The sequence below is a fragment of the Pongo abelii genome, chromosome 1, assembly GCF_028885655.2.
Source record: "Pongo abelii isolate AG06213 chromosome 1, NHGRI_mPonAbe1-v2.0_pri, whole genome shotgun sequence".
Taxonomy (NCBI): Eukaryota; Metazoa; Chordata; class Mammalia; order Primates; family Hominidae; genus Pongo; species Pongo abelii.
Genome location: NC_071985.2, coordinates 193733621 through 193750486, shown reverse-complemented (window position 1 = coordinate 193750486; position 16866 = coordinate 193733621). Strand labels below are relative to the sequence as shown.

The following is a 16866-nucleotide window of genomic DNA, read 5'->3' as shown; positions in this document are numbered from 1 at the left end:
AGTGAAAGACATTTTTGAAAAAGGGAGTCAAGTGCCCATCCAGGGTTCCTTTCAAAAAGGGGGCCAAGCAGTTGACCTGGATGGGCAGTTCCCCCATGCAAATTGCCACCCAAGACACCTGGTGGGTACAGACCTCTCTCAGCAGGACATGGGATTCCGGTGTCTGGGAAGACGAGCAAAGTTTCACAGCCACTGCCACAAGTGACACTTGCTAGGCCTTTAAAGGCTATAAGAATACAAGTCCTGCCCTCTGAGAGATGCCATGTGTAGATTGTTTAGGAAAAAACACAGCTCTGAAATAAATACATCATCACCTGCAGAACACATTTTGGTTTAATGGACAGACATAGAAGTGGCTGAAAAATAAGCAAATTCATTTGTAATGATACCAGCAAGTACCTATTGTTAAGCATTTATATGTCAGACATCCCAAAGATTTGTGTACATATTTAATCTTTATAATAGCTTTGGGAGGAAAGAACCAATATCGTACTCTACAAAGGAAGAAGCAGAACCAGGATTCAAATCTATTTGGCGCCAAAAATCTGCCTCTTGCTACACTGCCTCTATTCCTGTTTCTTTGGACCTTTTCCACAACATGTTACTTCCCTGCCTCAGTTAGAAGTTAGTGACTACGAATCCCCTACTGACTTGGCCTCAAGGCCAGTATTGCACTGCAAGGACCAAGACTGCTGGGCGTTCCTCTTTTGCCTGTTGTATGTGTTCTCTCTTCCTGTCAACTGTCACTGATTTCTCATTGCTGTCAGTAGATCTGAAACAACCACCACCATCATCCTTCCAACCCTCATCTGGTGCAACGAGATAAACAGGCCATGCCCTAAGCAAAGAAAAGGGAAATGGTGGTATCTGTGCTGCCAGCCTGGGCCACCCGCTGCAGATGTACATGCTTGGCTCAGCAAACAGATAAGGATTAAATTCATGGACTTTGTGTTCATTCACAATCGCTTCATTGCTCAAGGGATTTTTCTATTTTATTTCATTTGGTGACTATCTGGATGAAAAAAGTTGCTGAAACTCTGATGGCCAATTAGGTAGACAAAGCCTTATGTTTTTCCATTGTTCTGTATTAACCAGGAGGATCACGGCTCCTATTGGTTCCTGCTATGCACAGCTTGATTAATGGGTAAGGTGTACTCCATATCTACAAACCTTCAGGTAGTTTGCAGACATTCTTGGTGTACCCCTAATTATGCCAGATCATTGGCTGGGCACTAAAGATACAGGTGGAGTAAAAAATTAGTTGTTAAAATAACTGGCTAATTTAAAATTTACAATTGCCTAGAAGACCATCTTTGATGTTAAGAAGGAACAGTTAAGTAAATACTAGGATGACAAACAGGTTCCATGATTTCATTTTGTTGAGACAACAGTTTTGCTCTTTTCACCAGGCTGAAGTGCAATGTTGTGATCTCTGCTCACTGCAACCTCCACCTCCCAGGTTCAAGCAATTCTGCCTCAGCCTCCCGAGTAGCTGGGATTATAGGCATGCACCACCATGCCCAGGTAATCTTGTATTTTTAGTACAGACGGGGTTTCACTGTGTTGGCCAGGATGGTCTTGAACTCCTGACTTCAGGTGCTCTGCCTGCCTTGGCCTCCCAAAGTGCTGGGGTTACAGGTGTGAGCCACCGCGCCTGGCCAGGTTCCAGGTTATGTGCCAACTCTGCTTCGTGACAGCCACCAGAGCCCCACATTCAGGGTTATGAGGCTGCTTCTGGCTCACTGTGAGGAGTTGGTAGACAGATTCTTTGGCTGAAGGTTGTTTGGAGATCAAAAAGTGCAGATAGAAAATGAAGGCCCAGATAAGGAAGCCACCTACGAGGCAGGTCTCCTCACATCCAGGCCAGAGCTGAGATCCCTGTGCTGATAGGTAACTCTCCAACTTCCAGACAACCTGGGGCCGTCGTTTGCGTACATGGGAGGGTCTCTTCCTCTGCGCTTGCACATGGAGCCCCTCCCCAGTCCAGGTGGAGGGGCTGCTGTCCCGCAGCGTGGCCCCAGCCTCCACCCCTGCTGCCGGACCAGCTCTCCCCCTCCCTGGGGGTGCAGCACGTGAACTCCAGAGAGGCACATCCTTGGGCCCATGGGGAGGTGGAACCACCCTGCCGGGCTGTGCCTGTGGATGGGGCGGGCCCAGGATCTGCTTTTAATGACACGGTTTGGGCAGCTGGACTCTGTCTGTTCCAGCAGGTAAATTACAGGCTCAGCAAGTCAGAAATCAAATAAACACTCCAACTCCCAGTGGCTGCTCCAAGGAGAACAGCAGTTTCCGAGAACAGCAGAGGCTGAGACAAACCTCTCCACCCAACTCAGCCTAATTACCTGTTGTCACTCCCTGAAAAGGACCTTTTCTTTGACTCACAGGCCCAAGACACAGGACAGGGCTGCTGGGCACCCAGGGTGACACTGACTTTGGTGATCAGCCTGTTTTTGATGGCCCCTGGCCTCGCCCCAGACCCGGTCACAGGCTGCCCATGTTGCCGATACATGCTCGGGCAGGGATGGACTGCTCCTCAGCATGGCAGAAGATGGCAACCAGGTTTCACCTTACATCATATCTGTTGTCAGTGGCTGTGCTGATCATTTGAAAATTCCATTCAGATTTGGAAGAAAAACATTCCAGATTGATTACTGATGTCTGCCATGCAGAGGGGAAAGGGAAATGATGGCATCTGTGCTGTGCGTTGTCATCCTGGGCCACCCAATGCAACCACATGCTTGCTTAGCAAAGGGAAAACTCCACAGAGCTGAGCTCCTGATGGGGTAACATGGTGGCAGATAGATGGGTCAATTGGAAGCCCCAAGATTTTTCTGTTTCTCCAAAGCAAAATGTCCATGCACGTATATGTCTTTCCTAGATGGCAGAGGCAAATGCAAAGCAGGAAGACAAGGGAAGATAAATGCCATTGGCTTTAGCCCTAAATCATGCTGTTCACTCAGCTTTTTCTTGAGTTGACTCCACATGTCTACCTGTGGCCAGTGGATCAGTGCTTCAGATCCATGAATATACAATACTTTAGAGAGTGTCCAGTTTTATACCCCACCTTGTACCTCGGGCAGGCAATGGGGAGCCAACCAGACCCTGACTACACACACCACACCCTGTGATGGATGGTGAAGAGCTCAAGGTGGCCAACAGTGGGCTCCAGGTGCCTCTCAGGTCATTCCACGTCTATCTCACGACCGGAGCCAGTAAGGGGCATGGATAGGACCTCAGACAGGACTTCTGTGCCAACCCCAAAGAACCAGCCAGGACATGCCTCTGGGGGAGGCGTTTGCGTTTGGGTAGAACACTGCCTGATGATTGAGACCACCTGGGCTGGAAACAGGACAGTCACAGAAATGCCTGGCAGGGCAAGGGGAGCATAGGAGCCTGGCATGAAGGAGAAAGGGTCATGTACATGGTTGTGAGGGCCCTCCCTGGCAATGCCCCGGCCTGGAGTCTGGCTGGGTTTGAGGGATTCCTGCTTCTGAGGGGCCCAATCCAGATGAGAAGGGTGGCTGCAGTAGGGCTGGGTGGGTGGGCTCAGTGGCAGCCGCAGGCCTTGACCACCATGTTGCGATGCTTGCGCAGGATGACGTTGTTGCTGCTGTCATAGTAGAGCACAGAGGTGGCGCTCAGCTTGGTGGGTGCACAGCACGCCTTGGGGACTGCGTCTGGTGTCATCAGGTGCACCTGGCCAGGAAGGGGGCACAGGCAGGGGCATGAACCCGGTGGCCTCCTCCAAGGACCCACCCAGCCCCGCCCCAGCTCCACCTGCTCCCTGCCCTGGCCATCTCCAGGCCACATGGGAGCAGCACAATAATAATAACTATTAACGGGAATAAGAGCAGCCCTCAGGGCTCCAGGAGTGGGAGCTGTAGTAACACGCAGTGCCCAGGGAGGGACACATGGCAGGGGGTGTGGGGCAGGTGGGCAGGGCACTAATGAGGGGCCTCGAGTCCCAGGCCAAGGGCTCAGACTTCCTCCTGGGGATAATGGGAAGGAGAACCACGTGGCCAGGTTTGTGCCTTTAGTGAGGTCCCCGAGGGGGAGCCTGGAAGGACCACTTTCTTCTTTTGGCCCTTCGGACCCCTAGAGGCTCTTCCTCCCACAACCTGGCCTCCCTCCCCAGTCTCTGGGAGGCCGGGCCTCGGCTCCTCTCCTGTGCTGCTGCTTCTCCCAGAGGACGGCATCCGCCCTCAGCACTTCAAGGCCCTGCATGTGCCCGCACCTCTCCACTCCCCTGGCTCAGCTTGGACCTCTCTTCTGAACTCCAGACCTGCGGATCCTGCTCCCGTCACCACTTCTGTACTTGGGGTCTAACAGGGCCTCAGCGCAACATGGAGTTCCTCCTTCCCTGACATCATAGCCCCTGCCTGGGAGGCCTCCTGGATGACTCGTCTCGCCTCCTCCCTTCCCTGGGAGCAGCCCCTGGCTGAACCTCCACCTCCATGCTGCCTTGGACCACCTGCCCCGTCCAGTTGCCATCACCTGTCAGGTGACCACAGCAGCCTTCACTCGTCCCCTGCTCCTCCACCTTCCACCACCACCCCCACCCCCAATCCCAGCCTCCCCCAGCAGCCAGAGAGAGGTCCTTCTGGAGGGTGACATGGACCAGAACACTGCTTTGCTAAAGAGCTCCGACAGCCTCTTGGGTTACTTGGAATAAAACACCTTCATTCAGACCCCCAGGCCCTAGGGGAGCCAGCTCTGCCCACCCTGGTGTCACCTCCCTCCACCCTCCTCCCACTCATTGCACCCAGTCCCTTCTCTCTGCTGGCCCTGAACCTGCCAAGCTCACTCCTGACTTAGGGCCTTGGAATTGCTCCTTCTGCTAGAACATCCCTTTTCCAGCTGCTGACTGGCCCCCTCCTTCTGTGGAGAGGCCAGGCCCAGTCTCTCTCCACTGACGGAGCAGCCGCTCTGCTCTTCCTCACAGGAGGCGTCAGCTCCACGGTTGTTTTGCTTTGGACAAACCAACAAACTGACAGCCTCCCCTAGAGCGCAGAGCCTGTCTGTTTGCTGCCCAGCAGGTTGTGAGTGCTCACTTTAGTTGAGCCCCTGAGGGGCAGGGGCAGGGGCAGAGGGAATGGAGTCCGGGAGTTGCAGGTGCAGTCACCTTCCCGTGTGCCTCCCACACATGCAGCCATGAGAACCACACAGCATAAAGGGTGGCTGGGCTGGGCCGCCCCATGCGTCCTCATCATCCCTGGGCCTTTCCAAGGAGGTGGCTCCGGGTGTCCAGCAAACGCCATTTGACTGCCCAGAAAGGAAGCATTATCATAGGCTCAGAGCAGCTTTTGGTAATTTCTTTCCTCTCACACCAAGGCATTGCGTGCGCACGTGTGTGTGTGTGTGTGTGTGTTTTAATTTTTATTTTAAAGACAGGGTTTCGCTGTGTTGCCCAGGCTTGTCTTGAACTTCTGGGCTCGTGTGCTGGGATTACAGGGTGAGCCACCACACCTGATCAAGGCATCACCGTTGAACCTCCTAAGAGGAAAACATAAGGCTGTGCAATACCAGGAACTGGGATTCTAGGTAAAAAGTTCTAGAAGGAAGCCTCAGTGCCAGAATCTGCAAACACACAGAGCACTCAGCGGTGAGCAGCACCAGTGATCCCATCAGAAGCCTGCTTTTGTCCTTTAAGGTTGCCCCAGACACTGAGGCATCAAAAGCCAGGGGATCCAGAGAAAACACAGCTAGCCAAGAGAGAAACTAGGGAAAAAGCCAAAAGGTTGAGAGCCACACCATCTAGACGCTTCCTGCCTGCAGTGCGGCACAGGTGGGTGAGTGCACACGCACATCCCGCACACTGTGCGCACATATCATGGGTGGTCAGACTTGCTAGCGTACTTGGAGGCCCATGTGTTAAGATCACACAGCCCCCACACAGTGTACACATCTATTTCGTGTGCTGTGCCTCTGAGCGCTGCACACAAGTGCGTTAAGTGTCCCACAGGAGTTTGTTCAGTGCATAGAACAGGCACGTGTACACGACTGTTCACGTGTGTCCATGTTTGGGTGTGGGTCTACGTGTAGTAGTGTGACTGTATGAGGACCAGTTCCTGCAGAGCTGTGGGAAGTTAGCGACGTTACTGACTCTGTGCAGACAAAGCCCCCTGAGACGCGGAGCAGGTGGCCTCACTGCCCTCCCGGCTGGCTGGACCAGACCCCTCTCCACAGGGGCCCCCACCCCAGGGGGCTGGGTAGCATGGGCACGGTACTGACCAGGGACTGCAGGATGGCGTGGTTGGTGGCGTTCATGCAGGAGTCCAGCGGGAAGGAGCACTCCCCCTCACAGTAATAGGCCGAGTAGCCTTGGGGGGCAATGACCCAGTCCTGGGGGGCAAGGGAGAAGGTGAGTCCCATCCATGTGCCCCTCCCTGAGCCTCAGGGCCCACACCCATCCTCCAGCCCTGCAGGGCCGTCTCCCCCAAGAGGCTTGAATCCATCCAGGAACCCCCAGCAGACAAGGCTAGGCAGGAGCTCAGGCCCAACATCCCCCGTCTTCACTTTGCGTCCCCTCCCCAGCCAGCCCTCCCCTGCCCATGCCTCCCAGAGCTGCAGTCGCAGCCGATGCAGGGAGGTCTCAGTTAGTTACCCTGCGGCAATGCTGACAGCTTAGTTGGTTGATTCAGTCTTCATTTTCATGGTTTTAAAAAAAACAAAAAACAGAAAAAAACCCTTTCTCACCATATTCTCACTTTAGAAAACTTGGAAAACACAGAAGAAAAAAATACATAAGAAAACTGAAGTCACCCACGATTCTATGTCCTCCCTACAGATTCACTTCTGATCTACAGGTGGTGATTGTCATTTCAGAAATAAGGAGAGTCAGCAATTACCAGCCAGCCGAGGTCCTGGAAGCTGACGTAGAGCTCGTGCCGACGGCAGACCTGCCGGCCGTGGGAGCCGTGGACGTCATCTGCAGGGACAGAAGGGGCAAGGTCTTTTCTGGGGTTCCTGCTGTGTGCAGCTACTATGTGTGCAGCTACTATGGGGTACCAGGGTGGGGGATGCCCTGATGAGCACATTTGTCAAATAAATGAATGACAGGAAACCATTTGGTCTCATAAAGCCCATCCCTGGAACTCTGCTTGTACCATGACCCAGCTCAAGAGCCTGCCATGGCTCCCAATGGCTAGAGTGACACTGTGCCCAGTCCTCCCCTGTCCTTCAGCCTATGAGCGTCTTTATGCTCCAGTAAACAGCCCAGCAGGACCCTCGGCCATCTTGTGCCTCCTCCTCTCTGGAGGCCCCTGTGACTCCAGCCCACCCTCTCCTGCCACACCCATTCCTCAGGTTCAAGTGGCTCACGACCAGGCCAGTCAAGGGCCGACTCCCTGGGAAGGAGGGTATGGGGTTGGGTCAGGCCTGTCCCTGATCCTGAAGGGCTTGGCCCAGTTGGGGAGAAAACTTTGCATAAGCAGCCGAGGATCCCGCAGGGTGCCCAGGCACAACCGCGGGTCATGAGGGGCTGCGGCTCCCAGGGAAGGGGCAGCCGATTCTGATGGAGGCTCCTGAGAAAGACCTGGAGGAGCCAGGGGGAGAGAGGGGGCCTTCTGGGCAGCAGGGAAAGCCAGGACAGGCCTCTGGAGTGCCGGTCACCAGGGTGCATCAGGGCAAAGATGGTGTCAGGAAAGGTGGCTGGAGAGTGGCCGTCAGCTTGAACCGACCTGAGCCTGAGGGCTCTGGGCCACCACTTGGTTCTCGCCCTGTCTCTCTCAGCCAGAAGCCCGTAGGGCCTCGGCCCCAGCCTGCCCGACCCTCACCAAAGATCCCTGGGAGTCGATTGGCCTGCGGCAGCTCGTTGGTTTTCTTCGGCTGCCTCCTCCTCAGTGGCCTCACTGCCCGAGGGGTGCGGATGGGACTCGGACTGGCCCTGAAGAAAGTGACCACGAAAGGCTGTTGGGAGCGCGGGGCCCGTTGACCCAGCAGGCCGGCCAGGCCAGGATCCACGCTGTGCCCTGAGACAGAAAGGAGAGAGTGGTCACTCACGGGCAGTGGCCCTGCAGCAGACACAGCAGGGCAGGTCCTGGGCAGGTCCAGGAGCATGGAGGCTGAGGACCCAAGGGGCCCTGCTGAGCCTTAGTTTCCACATCTGAAGCCTGGAGTCCTTAGTCCAGCCCCAGCCAGTCCACATCTCTCCTGGGGGCAGATTTGGAGGAGGTGGGGGGTGGTAGAGGGCCTCAGTGAGCCGCAGGCGGTGTTATTAGTGACAGCTGTGTCACAGGCATTTGTGAAGTGTTTTACAAGTTTGAAGATTTTTCCCACGGATCACCTCATTGAGTCTTTACAGTAACCCTGCAGCTCCTACTTCACAGGAGACCCAGAGTCCTACTGCCGGTGACTCCGAGAACCAGCGCTCCCACCTCGGTCCAAGGACCCCGAGGCCTGTGTTCTGTCTTCCGTCCCGCACTTTCTGGGGTGTGAATGTCAAATTTATCACCGAGACAGCTCGTGGCAGCATCTGCCAGGTTTAGCGAGTGCTTGCTCTGCTGGGCACAGCCCAAGAGCAGGGCATTAACTGTCTCCCTGATGCCCACGAGGGAGATGCCAGGCAGAGCAGAGACATTGGAACCAAGTCCAAGAGCCCAGGTTTCAGCCTGCGGCAGTCTCATTCCAGAGCCCAAGTTCTTATGCACGAGCTGGGTTTATGGACAGAAAAGAAAGAAAAGGCTGAAGCAGAGATCTGACTTGGGCCTCAGCCCCAGGAGGAGTGAAACCTGTAAACGGGACTGTGCCCCACAGCTGCTTCCAGACGGAGGATGCCGCTGAAAACATGATAACTAACCCTGGAGATGCCAAGCCTCACCAATAAAACTGTGTATCCTCCTGTACTTGTTTGGATTTCAATAACCTTTCTATTGTAAAAGCAATTAAGTAAAGAAATTTTGAGGCCAGGCAAGGTGGCTCACGCTTGTAATCCCAGCACTTTGGGAGGCCGAGGTGGGAGGATTGCTTGAACCTAGGCATTTGAGACCAGCCTGGGCAACATAGTGAGACCCTGTCTCAACAAAAAAATAAAAACAAAAATTAGCTGGGCATGGTGGTGAACTTCCCGGGAGGCTGAGGTGGGAGGACTGCTTGAACCTGGGAGGTTGAGGCTGCAGTGAGGTGTGATTGTGTCACCACACTCCAGCTGGGTGACAGAGTGAGAGTGTGTTTCAAGAAAAAAAAAAAACAACACAAAACTTTTTCTGGTTGTTTAAAGAAGTCTCCACAATAAACATTTCAAATTTATAAAATCCCTTGGAGCAGTACACCGTAATTTACTTGATATTGGCTCATCATTAGACATGTAGGTTATTTCCTGGCTTTCACGATAAAGATGGGAGTGCAATGGAGCCTCTTCACTCCATGCATGGGTGAAATTTCCTGATACTGAATTGCAGAAGCATGATTACCAGCTCATTTTCATGTCTCTTTAAACAGTGCCAGTTGTTCAGTTTACACGAGAGTACACTTCACCTCCATGTTATAAGCACAGATGTACACACGTATGTACACACATGCATATGTTTGTATAAACACACAGATGCACATACGCTTAGACAGACATTATACATACAGATGTATTGATTCCTACATAGTTCTCCAGTACACCCTACAGGTCAAGGACACTGCCTGCCCCACCCTCAGTCCCACTCAAAGGTCAGCCCTTAAGCAGCTGTGCCTCAGCCCTGGTGTCCCTTGGCCACTTGATTGAACAACCAGTGAATCCAGAGACCAACCTTTGACCTGTGACATCATCTGCCACAAACAAATGCACTGGCAGGAGAGGCTCCCTCCCTCTCACGAGCATGGACAAGAGCTGCTGAGACAGGGAAGCTGTGAGCTGCAGATGCTAACATGGGAAGGAGGCCCAGAGAGAATCCACTGGGCAGAGCTTGGTTCACGGTGAGTCAAGGTTATGGGGAAGCAGCAGAAATACAAGGAACAGAGCCAGGGCACAGAGGAAAAGGCAAGTGAGGTCACAACAGGGAGACAACAGAGTAGCCTGAGTGGGGTGATGATGGTCACTAGCCCGGGCACTGGAGTGTCACTCTGCAGACTGGCTGACACATGGGGACAGCCTGGGGCCCAGGGCAGCCCTCCTGGCTCCACGTGCAGCTCTGTCCTGTGACTCTCTGGGGAGCCCTGCCTGCCATGGGGCCTGGGAGGCCGTCAGTCCTGCAGGCTTTCCTCACTATTTGCTTCTGTGCAGCTGTGTTCAAGGGTCTTATGGGGGGGTTCTCCCAGACACAGGATAGAATGTTGCATTAGATCAGTTACACCACAGACCCTCACAGAGCCCCTCTGAGCCAGGCCTGGCTTGGGTGCTGGGAACCCCTCTGTAGGTCTCACAGGCCAGGTGAGCCTGACTAGGGACCCTTGGAAGCAGCTAATCCCAGGTTCCCATTTTACAGAAGCAGAAACTAAGGCCCAGAGAGAGCAGCAACTGTCCAAGGTCCCAGAGCAAGGTGGGTCGGAGCCAGGATTGTCATATACTTTTCCAGCAAACTGCGGGGCCCAGCTGGATGTGGCTGGGCGAGATGGGGGTGGTGAAGGGGACTAACAGTGGGTCTCGGTTCAGAGCCCTGCATCTGGCAGGCCTGGAGAAGTTCCCCCACCCCCAGCCCTCTCCTTCCAGAGCCCAGAGCCTCCCTTCTCCATCAGCTCTGCTACTTGCCCACCCATTCTTGGGCAGGACTCCCTGGCTCCAGCTGGCTGCAGGGAAGGCCAAGCAGTCCAGGTCGGGGGCTCTCAGGCTGCCCAGCTGTGGGCAGGCCCCTTCCAGAAAGGCAGAGTTGGAGGCCCAGAGGGTTACTTGTCCGCTTCGAGATACCTCAGCCTTTTCCACACTGCTCCTGGGAAACTGATGCCCAGGGCAAATCAGGTGCCCCTCTGCAGGAGCCCCAAAAGGCACCCCACTGCCCACTAGATGACATTTCATTTCAAGCCCCCAACCCCAGCCATAGTCCCTGGCCCCTTTTCAACACCCCCATTCTGTGCCCTCCATGAGCGCCAACTCTCCCTGCCCCGCTCTCCTTCCCAGGATCTGGCCTTTCCTGCAGGGTGAGGCTCCAATGGGCCCATTGGAAAGTCTGTCCTTGACCAGTGAGAACTTACTACTCTGACCACATGCCCCCGTTGGCCTGGGAACCCCCAGAGCTACACTTATGCAGTGCATGCACCATGCCAGGCTTGGCTGTCAACAGCACGTGTGCACGCACGTGTGCACACACACACACACACACAATCTTAATTTTAGTTTTTGAGACTATAGATTCAGGAGGAAATGCCTCACAGCCTCTTCGGTTACAATGGACCATCACACAAGTGGCCAGTTTGGGCCTCCATCCCAGAGAGGAGGGCCTAAGTGTCTGGTGTGAGTGATGCAGGAACAATTCAAATGAAGCTGAGAAAACTCATCTAGTCCCTTGGTTAGGGTTCTAGAACTCCTCCTGTCCTAGGCTGTAGCCTTTGGCCACACACAGATAGAGGAAGCTTCCTGGTGGATTTCAGCACCGGCAGCCTCTCCCCTCTCAGTCTCTCCCATCACCCGGTCCCTTCCCTTGGAGATAGTCCTGCTTTCCTTCTACGGACATCTAGAAGCTTAACATCTCATAGGTCCCAGGAGGAGAGACGTGGGAGGAGGAGGGGAGGCTTCAGGGAAACAAAATTTAACAACAAAGGCCCCAGAAGAAATACCAGATAATGGATAAAAACGTTCAAGAAGGCCAGGTGCAATGGCTCAAGCCTGTAGTTTGGGAGGCCAAGGCAGGTGGATCACCTGAGGCCTAGAGTTTGAGACCAACCTGGCCAATATGGGGAAACCCTATCTCTACTGTTAAAAATATATATACAAAAATTAGCTAGGCATGGTGGCACATGCCTGTAATCCCAGCTACTTGAGAGGCTGAGACATGAGAATTGCTTGAACCCGGGAAGCAGGGGTTGCAGTGAGCTGAGACTGGACCACTGTACTCTAGCCTAGGTAACAGAGCAAGATTCTGCCTAAAAAAGAAAAAAAAATTACAGTAAGCTAAGGTTAATTGGCCCAACTCAGTGGCTCATGTCTGTAATCCCAGCACTTTGGGAGGCTGAGGCAGGTGGATCGCTTGAGCCCAAGTGTTCAAGACCAGCCTGGGCAACATGGTGAAACTCCATTTCTATAAATACATAAATAAAAATAAAAAAAATAAACAGGCATTATGATGTGCGCCTGTAGTCCCAGCTACTCAGGAGGCTGAGTTGGGAGGATTGCTTGAGCCCAGGAGGCAAAGGTTGCAGTGAGATCACACCTTCGCATTCCAGCCTGAGCGACAGAGCCAGACCCTGCCTCAAAAAAAAGAAAAAAGAAGGAAAGAGAAGGAAAAAGAAAAAACAAGCTCGTGAAGACAGCATGTCTTCCAATCACAAACTCACATCTTTGCTCGCCTATTTCTCATTGCAGTAGTAAAATGGCCCTTTAGGTGTACTCTGGGTGGAGTGATTTTCTCCCTCGTCAGTTTTTATCTCCATTTCGTGGTTCCAGTACGAGGGAGGCACTTGAATGAAATCTTGCTGTGAATGCGCTGAGCTGTGCATGCTCTGTGTAAACATCACAGAGCAAAGCGGACATCCATTCCTCACCACTGCAGACCTGCGTCTTGCAGTGCTCGAGGAACACAGTGAGGAACTGATCTGTTTTCCTGTTGTTTTTAATTAAACTCGCAGCTCTCTAGAGGAGCACTGTCCACCTAGGGAGGAAAGTAGGAGGCCAGTAGCAAACCCCTCCCAGCGCTGGGGAAATGTATTCCCCTGGGGAACCCGGTGGCACCCGCCCTGAGGAGGGCACCACCCCGCCCAGATCCAGGTCCCGTCAGAGTGCCACCTGCTGCATGGGCCTGAGGTTCGGGGACACAGCAAAGGCACACCCCGTGCTCTTTTTGACGTCGTCCACCGTCAGGCCCTCCCAGAGCTCCGTCAGCGTCAGCCCTTGCTTCCTGTGCACGTCAAACACGGCCTTCTCGGTGATGATGCGGTCCACGCACCGCTTCCCGGTCAGCGGCATGGTGCATTTCTCCATGATCTTGGGGGTGTTGTCCTTTGTGCAGTGCTGCATGGTGACCACCACTCTGGTCTTCTGACTGGACACCAAGTCCATGGCACCGCCCATGCCTTTCACCTTCTTGCCAGGGATCATCCAGTTCGCCAGGTCGCCGTATTTGGAAACCTGCATGGCTCCAAGCATGGTTAGTTGGATGTGTCCCCCTCGGATCATGGCGAAGGAGTCGTCGCTGGCGAAGAAGCAGCCCCCGGGAAGCACCGTGACCGTCTGCTTGCCTGCATTGATGAGGTCGGCATCCACCTCATCTTCCGTGGGAAATGGGCCCAGGCCCAGGATCCCGTTCTCACTGTGAAGATGGACGGTCATGCTGGGGCTGATGAAGTTGCTGGCCAGCAGGGGGATGCCTATGCCCAGATTGGCGTACATGCCGTCCTCAAACTCCAGAGCTGCGCGTCTGATGATGCGCGTCCTGGCGCCCTCTTCCTTTCCAGCGTCTCCATCTTCCTCTTTCCGGATCGTTAAGCGCTCAATTCGTTTCTCGTATTTCTGCCCCTTTATCACGCGATCTACATAAATGTTAGGAACGTGGATGTCTTCTGGGGGGAAAGTCCCCACGTCCACGATCTCTTCCACCTCCACCGCCGTGATGTCTGCAGCTTTGCACATGGGCACGTTGAAATTGCGGGCGCTTCTCCTGAAGACCACGTTTCCTGCCCGGTCGGCCTTCCAGCCTTTCACTAGGGCAAAGTCTGCCCGGATGGCGCGCTCCAAAAGGAAGTGGTCGCCGTTGAACTCCCTCACCTCTCGGGGCTGGCTCATGAGCGCCAGGTGGCCGTCCGGGGTGTAGCGGATGGGGGCGCCCCCTTCCTGGACCAGGGTCCCGTAGCCCGTGGGGGTGTAGAAGGCGGGCACCCCAGCGCCCCCCGCGCGGATGCGCTCGGCCAGGGTGCCCTGGGGCGTGAGCTCCAGCTCCAGCTCTCCTGCCAGGTACTGGCTCTCGCACAGCGTGTTCTCGCCCACGTAGGAACAGACGATGCGGCGGACCTGCCTGGCGGCCAGCAGGAGGCCCAGGCCGAAGTCCTCCACACCCACGTTGCTGCTGACCACCTGCAGGTCTTTCACGCGGGTCCTGAGCAGCGCGGCGATCAGGTTCTCGGGGATCCCGCAGAGCCCGAAACCCCCGACCATGATGGTCGCCCCATCAGAGATGTCCTTCACCATCTCCACCGGGTCCGTGTAGAACTTGGCGCGGGGCCGGGGACTGGTGGCAAAGCAGCGGGCGCAGCCCTGGGACAGCGTGAGCCCTGAGCCGCCGGCGGGGACCCCGCGCCCGAGCACCGACGCCAGGAGCCGCAGCGCCGCCATAGTCGGCCCGGGTCGGAGGCCAGGACAGGCGGTGTGAGCCCCGCGTGCGCCTCGGGCCGTGCGTCACAGAGCAGGGAGGGCGCCCGCGCCCTGACGCACTCGCTTCCAGCAGGTCTCCACGGCCAGGCGCAGGCTCTAGGCCAGGCCCGCGACCCGCGACAGGGAGGGGGCCGCTCCCCCGCTCCGCCCTGCGCTGGGGGCCCCCAAGTGAGTCCTCCGTGTCCAGCGCACAGGCCCGGGCGCAGGACAGAGCTGAGGTCAGGCTCCGCGAGAAGGGCACAGTCCAGATCCCCTCCTGCCCCAGTGGGGCCTCAGACACAAACTCCAACCGCCCCGCCCAAGCTTCCCCCCAGCTTCCCCAGCTCATTAAAGACACCAAGTGTCCAATGAGCAGGCGCCGCTGGGTGACACCGACGCTCATGAACACCTTCACTGGGCATCTCTGTGCCAAGCACCCTCCTTTAATCCTGTGACAACCCAGAGAGTGAGTGCCTGCCCCACTACAGCCCCTCAGAGCTCAGGTTCACCCCTCACTGCGACAGTGGGGACACTATCCCTCACTTCCATCAGGAAGGGTCCCTGCTCTGAAGAGGCCCCCCGTCTTGTCCTCTGCATCCCCCCGCCCTCTCCACCTCCCCCACTCCAGCTCCCTGCTCCAACTTGTGTGGAATTTTGCAGTTTTCTTCCCTCTGCACAGAATCACTGCATCACCAGAGCAGTGTGCAGGCGTCTCCTCACCTGTAAAGACCTGCCTTGTCGCGGGTTCTCTACAGCCCCAGCCCATGTCTCTGCTCCCCTTCCCCAGCAAAGGTTCTAGAAAGAGCTGTCTCCTGCCTCCACTGCCTGTTTCCCTCCACCTCCTCAGTCAGACCCACACTCCACGGATATTTGGGTCATCAACAACCTCTGTGATGGCAAAATCCTTGGTCACTTCTCTGTTCTTGCCTTCAGCGCCCACAGCAGGACACAAATGACAAACCCTTGCTTCTGGAAACACTTTACTCTGGCGTCTGGGTCACCTCATCCTCCAGGTGTCCTGCTCCCTCCCTGGCTGGTCTCTGTGGGCTCTCTGTGGCCCCTCCTTGTGAGGTCTCTGGATGTTGGAGGTCCCAGGGCTCTGGGCCAGACCCTCTTTCTTCTCCATCACTACCCTCCTTCCCTAGATGACCTGGTCCCATCCCATGCTTTAAATCCACTTACATGCCAGCACTTCCCTCGCCTGGGTCTTCACGCTCACCTGTCCCTGGAATGGCATTTCCATGAGGACCAGTGATCTCAGTAACATCCCAGGGCGCTCAGTAATATTCCAGCCAAAAGAGAACCCTCGACCACCCACCTCAAACCTGCCCTTTATCTATCTTTTCCCCAAAAAGAAAAACCTATTGAAAAAAATCCACTGGTTCCAACCACACATCATTCAGGCTTCCTCCCATTCCCTCACCTCCTCACCAGCTATAAGCATGTCCTGACACTGAAATCGACTCATCTTTCTCCATCTCCACTGCTACCAACAAGTCGCTCACAGCGCCCACCTGGACCACTGTGGGGCCCCCACACGTCTCTCTGACTTCACTCTTGTCCATCTCAGTCTGCTCTCTCCACTGAAGACAGGGGGTTCTTTATTTTATGCATATATTAAGTTTTAATTTTACAACAGTTGATAGTTACATAAAACTTTGTAAAGATAGTACAGAGGCTAAGGTGGGAGGATCGCTCGAGCCCAGGAGTTGGAGGTTACCGTCAGCTGTGATTGCGCCACTGCACTCCAGCCTGAGCAACAGAGCCAAACACTGTCTCAAAAAAACAAAAAAACAAAAAAACAAAAAACAAAAAAAACTACACAAGGAGTTCCCGTACACCTGGACCCAGTTTCCTCTGGGAAATACTAATATTTTACACTACTAGGGTACCTTTCTCATAACTAATGAACCAGTACTGATACCTTATTATTAAGTAAACACCATGATTGATCTGGATTTCATAACTTTTCCCTAATGCCCTTTTGCTAGTCCAGGACTCCACCCAGGACCCCATATGCACTGAGCTGGTCTTCTTAGGTGCCTCTGGGCTCCTCCAATTTCCCAATCTTCCCTTTTTTTGATGAGCTTGGCGGTTTTGAGAAGCGCTTGTCAGGTATTCTGCGGAAAGCCCTTCTCTTTGGGCTTGACGGTTTTCTCGTGGCTGGACTGGGGTTTCGGGTTCACAGAGGGGGCCCTCTGCGGCTCAGTGGCCTTCTCCCTCCCTTACACCCAGGGCACATGCTAGCGCCGTGCCAGTCACTGCAGTGAGCCTTCCTCACCTGGCTGAGGCACTGTGCGTCAGGTCCCCCACGCCCTGTCCACACCGCACTTTCGGGAAGCAAGTCATTGGGTGCAGCCCACGGAAAGGGTGGGAAGCTCTGCTCCACCCCGAGGGAGGCATCTCAGAGGGTTCTCTTTTAAAACCTGAATCAGATCCTGTCG

General features: G+C 54.8%; 2 protein-coding genes and 1 long non-coding RNA gene across 3 annotated transcripts in view; 1 reads left to right on the top strand and 2 right to left on the bottom strand.

Moving 5' to 3' along the window:
- Positions 1-6: 6 nt before the first annotated feature.
- The window catches only part of BMP8B (bone morphogenetic protein 8b), a 32063-nt gene continuing 15203 nt past the window's right edge, over positions 7-16866 (bottom strand). The window contains exons 4-7 of the mRNA XM_009252135.4: positions 7776-7970; positions 6849-6928; positions 6232-6342; positions 7-3696 (exon numbers count right to left, since the gene is read on the bottom strand). Coding sequence (XP_009250410.3) covers positions 3547-3696; positions 6232-6342; positions 6849-6928; positions 7776-7970 — 536 coding nt within the window. The 3' untranslated portion in view covers positions 7-3546. The remainder of the gene's footprint in view (positions 3697-6231; positions 6343-6848; positions 6929-7775; positions 7971-16866) is intronic.
- On the top strand, positions 3615-6913 carry LOC129051485 (uncharacterized). The gene is made up of 3 exons (XR_008515764.2): positions 3615-5541; positions 5651-5785; positions 6788-6913. It is a non-coding gene; the product is annotated as an uncharacterized LOC129051485 (long non-coding RNA).
- Positions 12674-16196, bottom strand: LOC100443574 (succinyl-CoA:3-ketoacid coenzyme A transferase 2, mitochondrial). The gene has a single exon (XM_009252075.3). It carries the CDS (start codon positions 14402-14404, stop codon positions 12851-12853), a length of 1554 nt encoding a protein of 517 aa, XP_009250350.2. The 5' UTR covers positions 14405-16196; the 3' UTR covers positions 12674-12850.

Bases quoted from the DNA above. Each gene is read 5' to 3' on its own strand.
- LOC100443574 (XM_009252075.3), bottom strand. From the start codon at position 14,404: ATGGCGGCGCTGCGGCTCCTGGCGTCGGTGCTCGGGCGCGGGGTCCCC.